Below are 17,444 nucleotides of genomic sequence, written 5' to 3'. Positions count from 1 at the left end.
GAAATACAAATTGTGGTTTTTTTGTTGTTTTTTTTTTTTTGTAGCAAGACATGTTTTCACTTCGTGCCACAAGGGCATCTTGCTGAGAGGGCTGGAAATAATTGAGCTAGTCAAAGCCTTGCAGATGCTTGGATAATGATAGCTCACTTAACTTCCCAACCTTACCCCACTGCAGCAAGGGTAGGAGCGATGCTGGGACCGTACACTAAACACAACTGTTCTTACATTCCACACATTGTACTGAAATCTGCTAACTTACATGCCGTTTGGAAATGTCAAAACACAAAGACTTCAATAATGCAGATAAAAACGAAACAATCTGTATAGACACGGGCTTCAGGGATGGGGGGGGGGGGGCACAAAACGCTTCCAGACGGCTTCATCGTCTCATGTTTTAGGGCATTTTTTTTTCCTGTCTATTATCGTATACGTTATTTCTATCTCCATTCTAGGACTACGAAGATTAACAATAAGGACGCCGTTTAAAAGTGCTTATTTAAAAAAGCGGCCAAAGGGCAGCCGGTCAAAATGTATCCGATGCCCTATTCGCGGACCTTGGCATTTAAATGTCAAAAGGGCACATATGTTTAAAACTTGCCGATCAAATAAGATCAAAACAAATGGTTTTCTATTGCGTTTAGATTTGCGCACAGAAATTGTATGCAATTTCATAGCATAAAATACACCCAGCCACAGCAGAGAACTTTTATAAGGGGAGGTTATGGTTTAAAAAGTATTTACAGTTTATTGCAAAATAAGCGTATTCTGTTAAAACCAGTACTGCCAAAGTAAACGGAAATACTCCATAAATGTGCGTATGTACACACAACCTATAAAAAAGGTGGAATCCGTGAAATTTAGCATATAAAAATTATAAACTGTGGAAAAAAGAAAACAAAATCCACAAAAAGCAGGATGCTGCAATTGTGCTGGTGAAGCAGTTCCTTGCAGCTGTGGGAGGAGAGGGCTCCGGTGACAAACAGCACCCTGCTACAAAGGTGGCAGCAAATCTATCAAACTGGACAATAAAATTGCAATTGAGTTTCTTTAGCTTTTTATAGCAGCAGCACGTAGTCGGGTACGTAGCATTGCAAAGCTCTCTCGATTTTAGAATATTTGCCGTTTTATCAAAAGAAAGGTGTTTTGCAGTAGTTACCCAAGGGCCAAACATGTAAGGAAAGGAGCTAATTGCAGATGTTGCTGAGCCGATAATGAGCTCTTCGGAAAGGTGAAGATGTTCCATGGACTATCTATACAAAGCATTACATGGGTGCCACACTTAGAACCTCAACAATATATATATTTAAAAAAATTATTTTTAGGAGTTAAATCCAGACAGAATTCAACGCGGAGCACAGAGCGCTACGCCGCCAGGCAGAGCCATCGGGATACCAATTTCTAGCACACCAGCACCACTTTGTGGACTATGCTGCACACTACATTTCTTGGAACATGCTTACTTGAAAAGGACTAAACACATAAAAAAGTAAAACCATGTACTCTGCCTCCAGACACTGACCCCTCGAGATAGGACCCCCCCGTTCCTTCCCCACCCTCCTTTCCTCCATCCCGACTACTCTCTCTTCCTCTTCATCTTTAAGTAGGTTGGCCCTGGCCAGGCCATCTTTGCTTTAGTGATTTCTTGGATGAAGGAATTCATACATAATCTAAGAGTTTTTATCATTCAGAACAACATATATGGAATTGTCATTTAACTAATTTGGTATACTGTTTAATTATAACTCAATCGTACTATGTTGTACCTGATATAGATTTCCTAGACAAAATTTCAAAATGTAATAAAAATTGGTTGAAAATTGGTTGAGTGACGTTTCTGTGCGGGGAATAGAACATGCCGCGGAGATTTCGCGTGGCCAAACCGCGGCCGTCTGCATAGGATTGCGTTTGTTAACACAATCCTATGCAGGCTTCCAGCAGCGGAAATCCCGCCGCAGAATTTCCGCTCGTGTGCATGCGCCCTTAGGGTGCTCTTACACAACAGCCTCTCTTCTGCAAAATGCAGGCGGAGAAACTCGGATTGCGGCCAGCATATGGACAGTTTTAGAAGTGATTGAGCTGGAAAGTCCACAGTGCTGGCTGACATCAGCGGAGTTCTGCAAGGGAGAAACATTTGTGTAACCCCACCCTTGGTCTATTATATAGGATTAAGGCCTACTCTACATTTTCTCTAAGTTAAAAAAAAAAAACTCAACTAAGGGCTCACTCACACGGAGGTAACAATGGAAGCAGTATTGTCTCATTGTTTTTGTGGCCAGACAAGAACATCGATATTAATTAAAAAAATTAAAAATGTGGGCACCAGTGCCAATTGTGATCATTTTGACTATTATGACTTCGGAGATTTGTTCAGCCACAATACAATGCATTGTGTTTAAGCCATTCACGCACTTTCAAATGACTTTTCAGAATAAGCTGCCATGTTCGTTCATGAAGACTAATTATTTCTGCCCATTATATGACTTGCATTCAGCATTTATCACCACTTTTCCCCTCTGCAGGCTGCAGCTCTAATTTTCAGTCTTCCCTGAGCTAGTGGGTGGAGACTAGCCGTTATGTGTGTCATATCCTGTGGACCTAGGGAAGCAGGATTTATTCTCCATCTTTCTGTAGCACACTCTCATAAGTGACAGCATCATGGAAGACATTATGAAGCTATTAGCAATAGCCCCATCCATTTGAGTCTCACCCTCTGTAGCAGGTTCCTCCTCCCCCTCCATAGACTTGTATGGGCAGCATGAGACAATTCTCCCTTACACACACACACACGCACACACACACACACACACACACACACACACACACACACACACACACACACACACACACACACACACACACACACACACACACACACACACACACACACACACACACACACACACACACACACACACACACACACACACACACACACACACACACACACACACACACACACACACACACACACACACACACACACACACACACACACACACACACACACACACACACACACACACACACACACACACACACACACACTTTCTGGATTTTGTCTCAGTTAAGCTGCATTTACACTTCCGTTAGGGCTCATTTCAGTGTTTCTGGCTCTCTGCCCCATTTGCTTCCATTCCATCAAGTTGCCATTTTTGGGGGGATGGAAAAATAGTGCAACCCTAACGCAGGTGTAAAAGCTGCCTAGAGATATACTTGACAATAGGCAGGAGGGTTTACTTTAGAGTATTTTTTAGCACAAAAATGTGATTTTAGGTAAATAATGTAATTTGCACTTTTGATAGCCATCACATTGGCTATCATATTAACATAAGTTGCCTCATCGAAGTAACAGAATGCTCACCATTTGCTAGAAGTATCCTCCAGCACGAATGCGACATTGTATCACTAACTTGTCAAAAGCAAAAGAATTGGCAAGAGCCCCAAAGCTCCCTTTCTGGTATTACCAAAGAATGCCGCAGACCATCTCAAACTGGGTCGATCCACCTCCGTGTCAGAAGTCCAAAAAGAATAGAAAATATGTTGGCATCTCTAATAGCAACTTTACAGGTCCCAAAACGGCATACAAGTAGTATGATATTTGCATGCTGTTTTGGGAACAGTAAAGTTGCTATTGGAGATACTGATATCTTTTCTATTCTTTATGAAATGCCATCACTATCAGCAGCTATGGTAGCCAAAACACCAAAACGGCAACAGTAATGAACGCAGTTATGTTTCCCATGTCAGCATGTTAATACCACACCTAGAATAAAATCATAAAAGGCAAAACAACAGTATCCAGGGTTTATCTCATCACAGCTCCACAGTGCATAGGGGAATATGCATTCAATGTTTATGGCAATTGGTCTATGTGGTTACCTTTGAATGTGTGATAGAGATTGTATCCACCCAAACACGCCAGCCACCCCACTCATATTTAATTGCATGGTAAAGCAGGATGCGAAAGATGGCGTAAACCATTTCAGTAATCTTCTGTTCCTCTGTATTTCTGGGGCTAAAATAGCACAACGACAGCATCCACTCTTGCCATACAGAACACTGCAGCAAACTCCTGCGGGTCAAATGGACAGAACACAGCAAATGATTAGCTAGAAATACATTGTAATAGTAATTAGAGATGAGCGAGCGTACTCGGATAAGCACTACTCGCTCGAGTAATTGGCTTTATCCGAGTATCGCTGTGCTCGGGGCTAAAGATTCGGGTGCCGGCACGGAGCGGGGAGCTGCAGGGGAGAGCGGGGAGGAACGGAGGGGAGATCTTTCTCTCCCTCTCTCCCGCCCGCTCTCCCCTGCTCCCCGCTGCGACTCACCTGTCAGCCGCAGCGGCACCCGAATCTTTAGACCCGAGCACAGCGATACTCGGATAAAGCCAATTACTCGAGCGAGTAGTGCTTATCCGAGTACGCTCGCTCATCTCTAATAGTAATACATAAACTTTAAAAACTAAATGAACATGCAATATTCAGAACTGTCTCTGGCTGCCAAGATTATGCACCAGTTATATCCCATTGGTGGATTTCTACTGTATACAACTAAACAAGCAAACGTCTCCCAAGAGGCAAGCCACATACCTTCTGTTTTCTCTGCTGTTATTAAAAAGTTTTATCATGTCCGAGAGGAATATCCTCCTCACTTCCATGACCTCTTGTGTAGGAGGAGAGTTCCGAAGGAGTGTAGCGATAACTTTAAGAACCACTAGAAAAGAAAAAAAAAAAAAAAGTTAAAAAAATACCGACATGAAACTTGCGAAAATAAGAGCAGCATGAAAATTGTGCACAAGTGTGCACTGCTGAATGCACATATATGTTAAAAGGGAAATTCATGCATAATGAGATCTTGGGCAGTAGAGCCAAGTATACCCAAGTATATCAAACACTGAAAAAGGTCTCCACATATAGAGTCACTATATAAAGAATTGGGTGTTTTTTAACCTGATACAGAAAGGTCACTGCTTGCAACAATCACATTAAAGTACAAAGAGAAAACATTTTTTCTACATTGTTTTGAATCTCCCCTAATATATAGTGCTTCATGGTACATCAAGTGGTCTTCTAAAAGAATATAACCCAAGTGCCTGTTAACAAGTGTGAGAAGCTTGAAGACGTGGTGATAGAAGAGAGGTATGTTACCCCTCGCTTCCTCTCCTGTGTGGAGCAACAGGGAGAGCATCACCCACTAGCTAATTAAGTAAGCAAGCCAGTGGGTAAAGATATAAGGAACAGCGAAGCAGAACTGTGAGCTGGTCCACCTGGGGAACACAGAAAGCTGGTATGTGTGAGCTAATAATTTGACCTGTCAGTACATCTGTTGTTTCATAAGCTGGCAAGGAGAAGCTCTTCAACTTTTAGAGTTGATCTGTGTATTAGTGCCAGAGAGACAAGGTATTACTCATTTGTTCCTGGTCGGTTTTATTTTATTTTTAACTGCAACTGTGCTAATAAAACTGTCCGAGAGAGAGTTTAAAAGCTGGCTGCTGATCGCTCAAAGATCGCTTAAACGACAGTTTGAGTGACAGCTTTGAGCGATCATTTTGCATAAAAGTTAATTGGTATTTAAGTAGCTACTCAGCTACTTAAATACCAATTAGTTATGCAAATGAAGCCTTCACTGAACACAGCTAATAGCCAGAGGCTATTATCTGCGCTCAGATCCTTTGTTCAGCACTCCCTGTGGAGAACTACTGATAAAAGTGAGCAACGATTTTTATGTTGGACTGAATTTAACGATCAGACGAAAAGCAGACGATGGGTGCTCATTTACATGCACCGATTATCGCTAAAACGATCGCCGATTAGCGATTTTTTAGAGATAATTGTCTGGTGTAAATGGGCCTTAGGTGGGCACTGCAAATGTCCGTGAGTGCTGCATATTCATTGCTATGCGGTAAGAACAAATCCATTTAGTGGATACTACTGTTACACTGTTCTTTGAGTCGTCTAAAAAGCGTTGGCACCAATGCACAATAACTATGCAGTCCTACTGCAGGGACAGTTTACTGCGCGCACTACATAGTCTGACCAATTCAGGAGCATCACTGGTGTCACCGAGTCTGGGTAGTCAGTGAACAGAATACGGTCTTAAAATAGGTATTCCCATCTCAGCATATTTTGGCAGAGATGGGAATACCCCTCTGTACACAGCAGCTGGGAGTATACAAAGCAGTCAAGTGGGCTGTGTTACACTATGTGCATAATTCTAATAGAAGTGATTTGAAGTTATGGAAATGGCATAATACAGCAAGTTACATTGTTTCCATAAAATCTACGGAAGTTACAGAAACAGTGTAGCGCCGTCTACTCATCTGTTTCTGCACTCCTGGCCATTGCATACAGCCAGGCAAGGGAGCTCAGCACTTGTGATTGATAGCTGCAGATCCTACCAATTAACGTTTTACGCCTTAAAGTCTGATATGGGAATCGCCCTTTAAGACTGCAAATAGTGATAATTTTTAGAAGTGCAACAAGTTAATAAAATGGGGAAAAACAAGCTGTGCATTTATGCTTCCATGATTAAGCCTCCTAATGATAATTATAGGCAGCCATTAATGTGGCTCCCAAAAGTCGTTGATCCGTCCATCCCTAGAATAGATTAAAAATTCAAATAATTTGATTCCTTGGCATGTCACTGCCGGTTGTGTGCAATCGATGCAGTCAAGTATATGTAAATAGCCAAACATAAAGCAAAAGGATATTTAAAAACCACATTTCTTCAGCAAATAAAATGTCACAATAATAAAGAATTCCCTGCAAGCAACAGACATCTGTGCAAAAAATTATTATTTATTCTGCACAGACATCTGAATCGGAGAGCAGTAGGTCAATATTTGCATCTTTTTGTAACCATCAAAACTCAACAAGACGAATAGCAGGCACCCCGCACGCCGTGAATCACAAATATTGTCCCAGCTCACAGAGAGTGGAGTTGTCAGTCTATCAGACAGATGCTTTCTATATTCCAGGATTCAAGATTAAAAGAAAATAAAACCCCACAGAAAACTTCTGCCGCATAACATGTTGATTCATTCCAAACACTCCGTTAAATCCTGCGAACACGAGAATATTGCCAAGGAAAACCCAGGATAAAAAGAAGGTGAGAGAATTAATCATTTCCATCACAAACTCTGCAGCCATATAAATCTGACCAAGATCCCTAGAACTGGCAACTGGCTTACATGACAACAGGGGTAAATCAATAGCATAGAAGGGACTTTAAAAAGCGGCCCGCAACAATGTGGGATTTTTAGGCGCACTGTTGGCCTCACATTTATTTGATCAGAATCCATTCTTTGTCAAGAATATTAAAGATTCACCAAGGAAAGACGAATGCCAAGATCCATCTACGAAAGCATCCAGGCGTTGGCTCATACAGTTTATACATAAATCGCTTAAAATTGTGTTGACCCAACCATTTAGTCATTCAGATTCACTGTACCAGTGAACGGTCGTCGTTTACACCTTACGAGCAATTCATTTTTATGCCCGTCTAAAATGGACGAACGATAAGCCAGCAAATTATCGTTCGCTGTGTACTCGTTGGCCATGTTTACACTGAGTTGCACGATCCAACGATTTTTGAACCATAATTTTCCCAAAACAATGATGTTTACACCAAAGATTAGTTCTAATCTATGCATAAACTACTTGCAAGACTAAAGGCACTCGCATACGGTTTTGATGGACTCACTGACACAAATGTCAGATCTCGGAGCTCTTCAAGCTCTTGTGGGCCGGGATTCATTGATGATCAGGGGGTGATTGCCTGCAAATCAGTCACACCTTCGGAAAAGTTGTGGAATCAATTCTTAAAAAACAGCAATACTAATTTAGGCTGAAAAGCTTGTTGATATTGATCCTTATAGTGTGTGTTCATGTTTTATTGCATCTTCATTTGGAGGTCAGTTATTAAATGTAATACGCAAGATCGCTCTGCTTACAAAAGATTATAAAATGACAGGGCGCCTCAACTCTGCTGTGATTAAAGTCCACGCCAAATAAGCACAAAAGTGGTCAAAGTTGCAAAATCAGAGATTGGGGAAAAAAGAGCCAGCAAGAGAGAGATCAGGATATGATCACTTCTGGCCAACGGAGTTAACGGGGCAGGTTTGATTTGCAGAATTCGCGCAAAAGATCCGCAAATCGAGCAGCACATTATAATACCTGGGCGTCCACAAATGAAATAAAGCCTGCAGATTTGATTTGCGGACGCGTCGGTCCAGATAAAAATAATTTTTAAAAATTGCAGTGTGCTCTATTTTAGTGCAGATCCCGCACGGACAGTTTTCATTGAAGTGAGTGGAAGCCGTCCGATCAGTGGGAAAATAGGAGTTAAAAAAAAACAAAACACCCCTGCGCGTGTGTGGCAGCGGCGCTACCGCATGCATCCACTGTGAAGAAAATAGAAGACTTGGGTTGGCAAGTAGAAGATCTGCAGGGTCCTCAGCCGCGGGCAATGCTGGATTCCACTGCAGGCCCATGCATGCGGAATCCGATCCGCCCATGGACATGAGGCATCTGTCAAAACTGTTTTTGCAGCTGCACCTCACCAACAACTAAGTGAAGTCACAACTTAAGAAGCATTACCCTAAGACATAGTAAAAGCGGGTGTTCATAGACTGAGGATGCTTTTCACACCCTTTTTTTTGGGGGGGGGGGGGGGGGGGGAATGGCACAACAGTTTCTGATGTAGGTTTTTGAGCCACAGCCATAAATGGATCCGCGAGGAGAAGTATAAGTCTTTGCTTTATATTTCCCATTACTTTTGAATTCACTTTCTATGAAACCTAAAAAAAAAAAAAAAAAACAGCCACAAAAAAGTACAGCACTTAGTTTAAAAAAAAAAAAAAAGTTTTGTGTGAGACCACCCTTAGGTCAATGAACCCCAGAACACTGTTTACTTACAGGGATTTTGGATCTTGACTGATGAGTCCGGGTCAGGGTGCTGCTTATGTACCACCTGGGTGTTAATTTGTTCTATCAGGATCTGAAAAAAGAAACCGTGATAGGCTCAGCATTTTAATAGCACCCAGTAAGGACAGCAGTGAGCCGTATACAGCACAACCTCACATATACACAAATACACACTACTTCATGCAGATCTAAGAAAACTGAATGCAAAGCAACTGCGCAAGAAAAACAAGCTGAAAGTTACCTCAAACAATACATTGTACGTTGTAACCGTGATGGTTTTTGCCTCCAGCATTAACCTCTCTGCCAACAGGGAGAATAACCCGTGGCCCTGCATAACCTCCACTTTTCTCCTGTAGCAAAATGACAAAGATACAAGTTACATATCAGATACAGAACGCTTGTGCATGGGTCTCACAAAAAGTTTTCTGCTTTAGGTCTAGCTCACACAAGCGTAATTTCACTGCGTATTACACGCACAATACATGCGCAAATAATATGCGGTAACTGGAGTCAATTTAAGTACATTGATTTTCATTGATCCATTCACACTTGGGTATATTCATTGCATATAATGAAAGCGTAAAGAAAAAGAAAAAAAAGGGGGAAAAAAATACACAGCATATTCTAGTTTACCACGTTTTATGCACGATAGAGCCCTATTGTTCCCTGTGGGTGCGCAATACATGTTGTACATATGCAATAACATTGTGTAGGTGCGTCGTTTATACGCAACATCGCAAAACAGAACGGGAAATTAAAAAACAAAGACGACTGTATATGACGGAGTGCGTGAAAAACGCTGATAAAAATCGTTGGCAAATGCGGTGATACACCGGCTCACACAGCGGTAAAATGCAGTGTTATTACGCAGGGTTTTACCACTCGCTCATGTAAGCACGGCCTTACAGTTTAAGGACTTTAGTATTTTATTTTTAGATTTCTGTAAAATTAGTTTTTGGCCTCTGATGCATTTTATCACGGTGGACACCTCTTACTCTGGAGAGAACACATTTTTTTGGCCCCCGAATGTAGTACACTTTCTTAATGTACTACTATTAAATTAAGGAAGGGTCACTCATGTATATTAGTTCTCTATTTAGCTAGCACTGACTTAATACTCAAATGGGCCCAGTCCACAGGTATTACAGAAAGGACCAACCTCCCTCTAACTTTTTTGTGGCCAAGAAAAAAAAAACCCTCACCAATACGGACCTACCCCAGCAAGCTGCATTTCTGTGTGCCTTTCCCTCCCCGCTCAATTCTGGGTCCGTCGGTCATGTGCCCATCCAAACACATCACCGTTGCAAGCAATCACTGGTAGGAACAGGTACTGAGACCAGTGAATAGCCACTGCAGTCAAATGACTGCTGAACCTGGAAGTGATCAGAGACTGAAGAAACATGCAAGAGAAGGGTATAACTTGTTTTAGAACTTACTATGTTCCTCAATACTTTTGAACTGTATCCATGTTTTTAGGACGAGTATACAGTCTAAGGCCTCATGTCCACGGGGAAAATCAGATCCGCTGCAGATTCTCCATGGAGAATCTGCAGCGGGTCCCTCCTGCCCCGCGGACATGAGCGCCGAAAATAGCAATTTAAAAGAATTTACCTATCCGGCGCGGGCGACGAAGCTCTGCTCTTCCTCACGGCCGGATCTTCATTTTCGGCCGGCGGATGAATTCCTGACGCCGGCGGCACGTCGCCGGCACGTCGTCGACGTGCCGCGCGCATGCGCCGGGCACATCCGCCGAGCCGAAGCAAGGGAGATGCGGCCTTGAGGAAGAGAAGAGCTTCGCGGTCCGCTGCGGGTGAGTAAATGCTTTAAATTCCTATTTTAGAATTCAATAGAAGCCCGCGGGAGCCGTCCCCGCGGGAGACCCGCATGAAAATGGAGCATGGTCCAGATTTTTTCATGCTCCATTTTTTTTAAAATCACTTTTATTGACGATCCGCGGGTATTTATGTACCCGCGGGTGGTCAATGCATCCCTATGGGGTGCGGATCCGCATGCAGGAAATCCGCTGCGGATCCTAAATCCTATTTTCCCCGTGGACATGAGCCCTAAGGTGGTGCCACGGCTAGGGGAGCGGGCGCTCCTAGGGACCAAGTGCAGATGCACTGTTCGCCCAGAGGTTAAAGCTGCCCTGTATTTAGCCACTGCATTTATAGGAGAATCAAGCAGAACCGGATGCTAGAATACGTCTGATGTAGAGCTTATGCTTTTTATCCCAAAACACTGTTCAATTAACCAGTGTGGTAATAACATCCACTATAAGCTATAGATACTGTCTCACTTACTTTGGTGCCAAGTGCTTCAAAAAGTATCCCAGGACTTTTAAAGCCTGGACTCGGATTCCTTCACTCTTCGATGCCAGCAGTTTATAAACGACCCTTTAACATTTAAAGAAAAACACAATGTTAGGGATGTAAAAATCTCAGATAATTAGGAGAAAACTGAATAAGTATATTGCACCTTAATCCATTTCTTGAATCAAAAGCTGGAATCATTGAGTGTGGGTGTTCAGACATCAGTGCAACAAGTAACTGCAGAACATCCATCAAGTTGTCATCCTAAGTAGGGGGTAAATTGAATGAGAAAAGCAAAAAGATACAAAGTGATGACCATTTTTCCATTATAGAAACGGCTTTAAAAAATTAAAAGCACAATTGCTGAATTTATTTTTAGGCCACAAATCGATATTTAAAAAAAAAAAAAATAATCACACATTAGTAGCTGGTAACTGAAATACATGTGATATGGAACGACTATTTAAACCAATGATGCCACCTAGTGGCAAAACTGTAAGGTATCCTTCTGCACCAAATAATTTATTTACTTACTTCATGGATTGTAAGAAGGTAATTCAGAATTGCCTGCAACTCATCTTCTTTCACTCCATAATCCTGTAAAATTAAAAGAAAAAAAAAAACTTGCTTATTTCCAAAATCCATTTCTTTGTGCACAAAAATAATTCTACCAATGGAAAAAAAACTGAACTGAAACGACTGCTGTTAAATTTTTTCAAAGTCTTACAAACCTGTTTTTCATCGGTTTCCCCAGTCTGTTTTATGTAAAGTGCTTACCTTCCGTGACATTGCAGAGATTGAAATGTGACTTTCCATTCAAAAATATAGTGCCAGCATTTTTTTTTTCTAAAACACTTTGAATTTAGCAAACTGATCTATTAGGATGCATTTATTTACAGTGTTTGCAGTGTCTGTAGAAGTCCCGATATATACAGTACTGTGCAAAAGTTCTAGGCAGGTGTGGAGTAATGCTGCTAAGCAGGAATGCTTTCAAAAATAGAAAAAGTGTTAATAGTTTAATTTTTGTTAATTACATTGAAAGTGAATGAACAAAAGAAATCTAAATCAATCAATCTTTGTTGTGACCATCCTTTGCCCGCAAAACACCAATTCCTCCAGGTACATTTACATAAAGTCAGAAAGGCTGCACAAAAAAGGCAACGTTGAGTACCGTCAACGCATTGGTTGGCCTAACGATTAGTGCAGTAGATGAGACATCATGCTTGCTTCCCTTTAAAATTGGAAGACGTCCAGCACTGCCAACAGCTCAGAACTTGGAGAAGCCAGTGGAACCCAGGAACACCCATCTACTGCCCAGAAGTGGTCTTCATGAAAGAACTGGGGTCAAGAAATACACCTTCAATCGATGGTTCTCAGAGAGCCCTGATCTCACCACTGAGTCTGTCAGGGATCACATGAAGAGATAGAACGATTTGAGCAAGTCAACATCCACGGAAGATCTGTGGTTAGTTCTACAAGATGTTTGGAACAACCTCCTTGCTGAGTTCCTTCATAAACTGTGTGTAAGTGTATCTTGAAGATCTGATGCGGTTTTGAAGGCAAAGGGCGGTCACACCAAATATTGATTTGATTTAGTTTTCTTTATGTTAATTCACAAAAAAACACTTAAAAACACTATTTTTAAAAGCATTCTTATTTTTTCCCCCACTTGCCTCAAAAGTTTTACATAGTACTGTACATCTAACACATTCTTGTGTATAGTGGCATACGCCCCCCATAGGCTCATATGTTAAAAATGTATACAGTGTAATAGATTTATTCACTGTATGCCTCTGTATAGAATTGTACAGTCAACTATGCTACGCTATACATAAAAAATATACAATGTAGCACATTGTTTTGGCCTCTGTTGGGCGAATTCCACCTTACGGATGTTTTTTATAAACGTACTCCAAAATGTAGCATAAATACACCTATACATACAGTCAACACAAATGGTTTTCCAAATGGAACACACAAGCTATATCTATTACCTTCATTACCAGCTGCTTGATGAAGATTAGCAGGAACGCTCTGAGTGTCAGTATCTCCTTTGGATTAGGACGAGGTCCATCTAGGGTAACAAAGAGAGAACACACCATTAAACATACACAAATGTGCACACGAGTAGATTACCAGGCATTAGTTGTTCAATCACAACGTACCCAATCCCTTAGGAACAATTCCACTACGGTCCTGGGGATTTACAATCCAGTAGAAGTATTTCAAAGTGTGCATCACAAGGAGGACGGTCCCGATTCTCCGCACGGCATTGTATATGTTCACTGTGCTGATGAAGTCAGTAGACATGTAGGTGTACAATGCCAACTGTACCTATTGATCGAAAAATAATGGTAGTAGTCAGTGGGGATAAAAGGTTAACCCTGAAATAAAACTAGACAAACAATAAATAGGATACATACAAAACGTGAAGAGGCGGCAAACTCATAATATTGTGGTACTACAATATTTCTCAAATTTACAGTAGAAAAGTCTTGCTTAAAAATACCGCTGTAGTTCAGGATATTTTGGCCAAGATATAGAAAGCCATTAGGAGGATAAAAAGACTTTGCTCTTTGAACAACCAACCCCATTCTAGCTCTTTAACCCCTTAACGACCAGCCCATAGTGTTTTTATGTCCTCCCGAAGTGGGCTCTATTCTCTGAGGACGTAAAAACATGCTTCCTGCAGAGAATAATGCCCCTCGGGCTGTGGACGTGACAGCTCCATGCTGTCGGTGTCCGCAGGTAGCTGACAGCATGGAGCTGTCATCCCGGGCTGTTCCGACACCCCCCCGGCATTGCGATCGGCGCTATGCAATGGATAGCGCCGATCGCAAAAAAAGTAAATAAAAGTACACAAAAGTTAAAGATTCAGCTGCTCTGATGGATCGGATCCATCGGAGCAGCTGAAATTACTCACCCAGGTCCGGCACGCTGCTCCCCGCTCTCCTGCCGCTCCGGGGCCCGAAGCCCGTCTTCTGCGCATGCGCGCCAGGCGGCATTACGTCAGCCGCATGCGCAGAAGGCCCGGCGGCGCAGGAGATTTAAAATCTCCTGGCTCCCGGCTCCTGTAGGTAGCCGGGAGGCAGGAGATGTCAGTGGGGACTGCGGTGAGCGGTCCCCGGTACCGCAATCGCCGTTATCCAATGGTTAGCGGCGATCGCGAAAAAGTTAAAAAAAAGTTTTAAAAAAGTCAGTTTCACCTCCCCTCATGAAAATACTCACCCCCAGTCCTCAGCGGTGTCCCGATGTCCCGGGACCCGAATCCCCGTCTGCGCATGCGCGCCCGATGATTGACATCGGGCGCGTGCACAGACGGGCTCGAGCCCCGGGGAATTTAAAATCCCTCTGCTCCTGGCTGCCATGTGTAGCTAGGAGCAGAGAGATTATACCGGGGACATGATCACTGTCATCCAATGGATGACAGTGATCATGTAAAGTGAAAAAAGTGTGCAAAAAAGTAAAAAAAAAAAAAAAAGTAAAAAAAAGTTTTTAAAAGTTTAAAAAGCGTACGTTTCATCTCCCCTCATGGATCATATCCGTGAGGGAGGATGAAAGTACGTACCTAAGGCCCCCAGATTTATCCGCGGACCTTACCAGCTTCTGCACCCGCGCCCGTCGCCAAAATGGCGGGCGCATGCGCAAAAGCTGTGGATTGCCAGGATAATTTAAATTCTCCCTGCTCCTGGCTACAAAGCCAAGAGCATGGAGATTTAATGGGGGTCCGCGGTGAGCGGTTCCTGGTCACGTGTTCGCCATTATCCAATAATGCCGATCACGTAAAAGTTAAAAAAAAAATTTGAAGTTTCATCTCCCCTCACTGATGCGATCGGTGAGAGGAGATGAAACTTTTTACCGGAGGCCTGCGTATTTGAATCCCGACGCGATCTTCCTCCGTGGACCTTCCAGGATTCTGCACATGCGATTGCCGGCAAAAAGCCGGACACATGCGCAAGAGTTAGGGAGCCCAGGAAACTTAAAATCTCCTTGCTCCCAGCGACCAACGGTCACAGAGAGCCTGGAGCAGTGACGGGTGGCCTCGTTGAGCGGTCCCCGGTCACGTGATAAAAAGGTAGCGATCCCCCTTAGGTCGGTCTCACATGACCGGATAGGAATTACGGATTCTGCATTCTTCTGATCCGCGCTAATATGCAGATCAATCGCATTGGATTACACAATTCCGCTCACATTAGCGGGTCGGAATTGCGTAATCCACTCGCAGAAAAGAGAACGCAGCAGGTTCTATTTTACTGCGGATATTTGCAACATAGAGCCCATTGTGCTCCATGGTCGCGGATATACCCGCAGCCCATACGCAACTACGTTGTATACGAGCTGCGGGTACCCGTGTCATCGCTAAGCGACGGTGCGGGAAATACAAACAAAGGTGTACTGTGCATGACCGCCTGTGTGAGTAGGCAGTTATGCGCAGTACATTACGCAGCCGTACGCAGGGTCACAGCCGGGCTCACAGATGGGATCCGCTGTGGGCCTCCGCAAGCGGATTCCGCCTGCACCCACGTGAGCCCGGCGTTATTCAGACCGCTACCTGTGATACGTATTTTACAAGAAGCCCCGGGAACGCTCGCCTTCCTGCAGTTCCAGGAGCAGTTTGTTGAGCGCCTGCTGTGTGAGACCGCCGCACCTCATCAAGCTTACGGAGACTCACGGAACGCCACTTTTTACACCCCATACCCGCCACTGAGGTCATGAAATCCCCCCAAAAAGCATGAGAGGAGGGGGGGGGGGGGGGGGGGGGGGGGGATACCCGGTTTTATTGCCCCATGGGCCCATTCCAACCAGCCTCCGTAATTACCCCTGTCTTCGGAAATACTACACAGTTCACATTTTTACTTTTATCTAAGATTTGCGAACGCCAAAAAGGGCGCGGAGGGGGAGGGGGGGAATTTTTAGGGAGTCAATCTTTATTCTGTACAAATAAGCAATGGGGCCTGGAATTTATTCAGTTGTGCCCTAAAATCCAACAGGTGTTCCGTCCTTTATAGGCCTTGCCATGCGTCCTGTAAGTAGATTAGGGCCACAATGGGTATGTTTCTGAACTCGGGACAAACGGGGGTATCCATTTTGGGGTGAACGTCTTCATTCCTATGTGCACTGTACAAAAAAACTGTTTTTAAATTGAAAAAATTGCCAAAAAAATTGAAAATCGTAACTTTTTCCTTCTGCTTTGCTTAGATTCATTCAAATACTGTGGGGTCAAAATACGCAGTACACCCCTAGATGAATTCGTTAAGGGGTCTAGTTTTCAAAATGGGGTAATTTGAGGGGGTTCTTTATAGTTTTGGCCGCTCAATGGCTCTATAAGTGGGCAATGGGGCCTGAAATTTATTCAGTGGTACCCTGAAATCCAACGGGTATTCCTTTCATTGTAGGCCTAGCCATGGGTCCTGTAAGTCTATTAGGGCCACAATGGGTATATTTCTGAACACGGGACAAACAGGGGTATCCATTTTGGGGTGAAAGCCTTCATTTATATGTGTGCTGTACAAAAAAAACTGTTTTTAAATTGACACAATAGCCCAAAAAATGAAAATCCTATTTTTTTCCTTTTGCTTTGCTTGAATTTATTCAAAAACCGTGAGGTCAAAATATGCAGTACATCCCTAGATAAATTCGTTAAGGGGTCTAGTTTTCAAAATGGGGTCATTTGTGGGGGTTCTATATGGTTTTGGGCGCTCAAGAACTCTACAAGTGGGCAATGGGGCCTAAAAGGACTTCAAGCAAAATCTATGTTCTGAAAGCCACCGATTACTCCTTTTATTTTGGGCCCCGTTGTGCATGCGGACATAAGATTAGGGCCACAACGGGTATATTTCTGAAAACAGCACAAACAGGGGTATCCATTTTGGGGTGTAAGTCTTCCTTCATATGTGTGCTGTACAAAAAAAGCTGTTTTTAAAATGACAGAATTGCCAAAAAAACAAAAATCACAATTTTTTCCTTTTGCTTGGTTTGAATTCATTCAAAAACTGTGGGGTCAAAATATGCAGTACACCCCTAGATAAATTCCTTAAGGGGTCTAGTTTTCAAAATGGGGTCATTTGTGGGGGTTTTCTATGGTTTTGGGCGCTCAAGAACTCTACATGTGTGCTATGGGGCCTAAAAGGACTTCAAGCAAAATTTCTGTTTTGAAAGACACCGACTACTCCTTTCATTTTGGGCCCCGTTGTGGACTCAGATATAA

General features: G+C 43.0%; 1 protein-coding gene across 2 annotated transcripts in view; it reads right to left on the bottom strand.

Annotated features, from left to right (window-relative positions):
* Nucleotides 1-17,444, bottom strand: part of LRBA (LPS responsive beige-like anchor protein) — a 503,130-nt gene that overhangs the window by 429,211 nt on the left and 56,475 nt on the right. For both annotated transcript variants that reach the window (XM_066573657.1, XM_066573658.1), the window contains 9 exons: nt 13,402-13,570; nt 13,231-13,310; nt 11,771-11,833; nt 11,403-11,500; nt 11,228-11,320; nt 9,169-9,277; nt 8,919-9,000; nt 4,593-4,716; nt 3,880-4,072 (listed from right to left, as the gene is read on the bottom strand). In XM_066573657.1, the coding sequence (XP_066429754.1) occupies nt 3,880-4,072; nt 4,593-4,716; nt 8,919-9,000; nt 9,169-9,277; nt 11,228-11,320; nt 11,403-11,500; nt 11,771-11,833; nt 13,231-13,310; nt 13,402-13,570 (1,011 nt within the window). The remainder of the gene's footprint in view (nt 1-3,879; nt 4,073-4,592; nt 4,717-8,918; nt 9,001-9,168; nt 9,278-11,227; nt 11,321-11,402; nt 11,501-11,770; nt 11,834-13,230; nt 13,311-13,401; nt 13,571-17,444) is intronic.

Source organism: Eleutherodactylus coqui, chromosome 7 (assembly GCF_035609145.1).
Source record: "Eleutherodactylus coqui strain aEleCoq1 chromosome 7, aEleCoq1.hap1, whole genome shotgun sequence".
NCBI classification, from domain to species: domain Eukaryota; kingdom Metazoa; phylum Chordata; class Amphibia; order Anura; family Eleutherodactylidae; genus Eleutherodactylus; species Eleutherodactylus coqui.
Note: the sequence above shows the minus strand (reverse complement) of the source record. Positions and strands in the feature narration are given on the sequence as shown.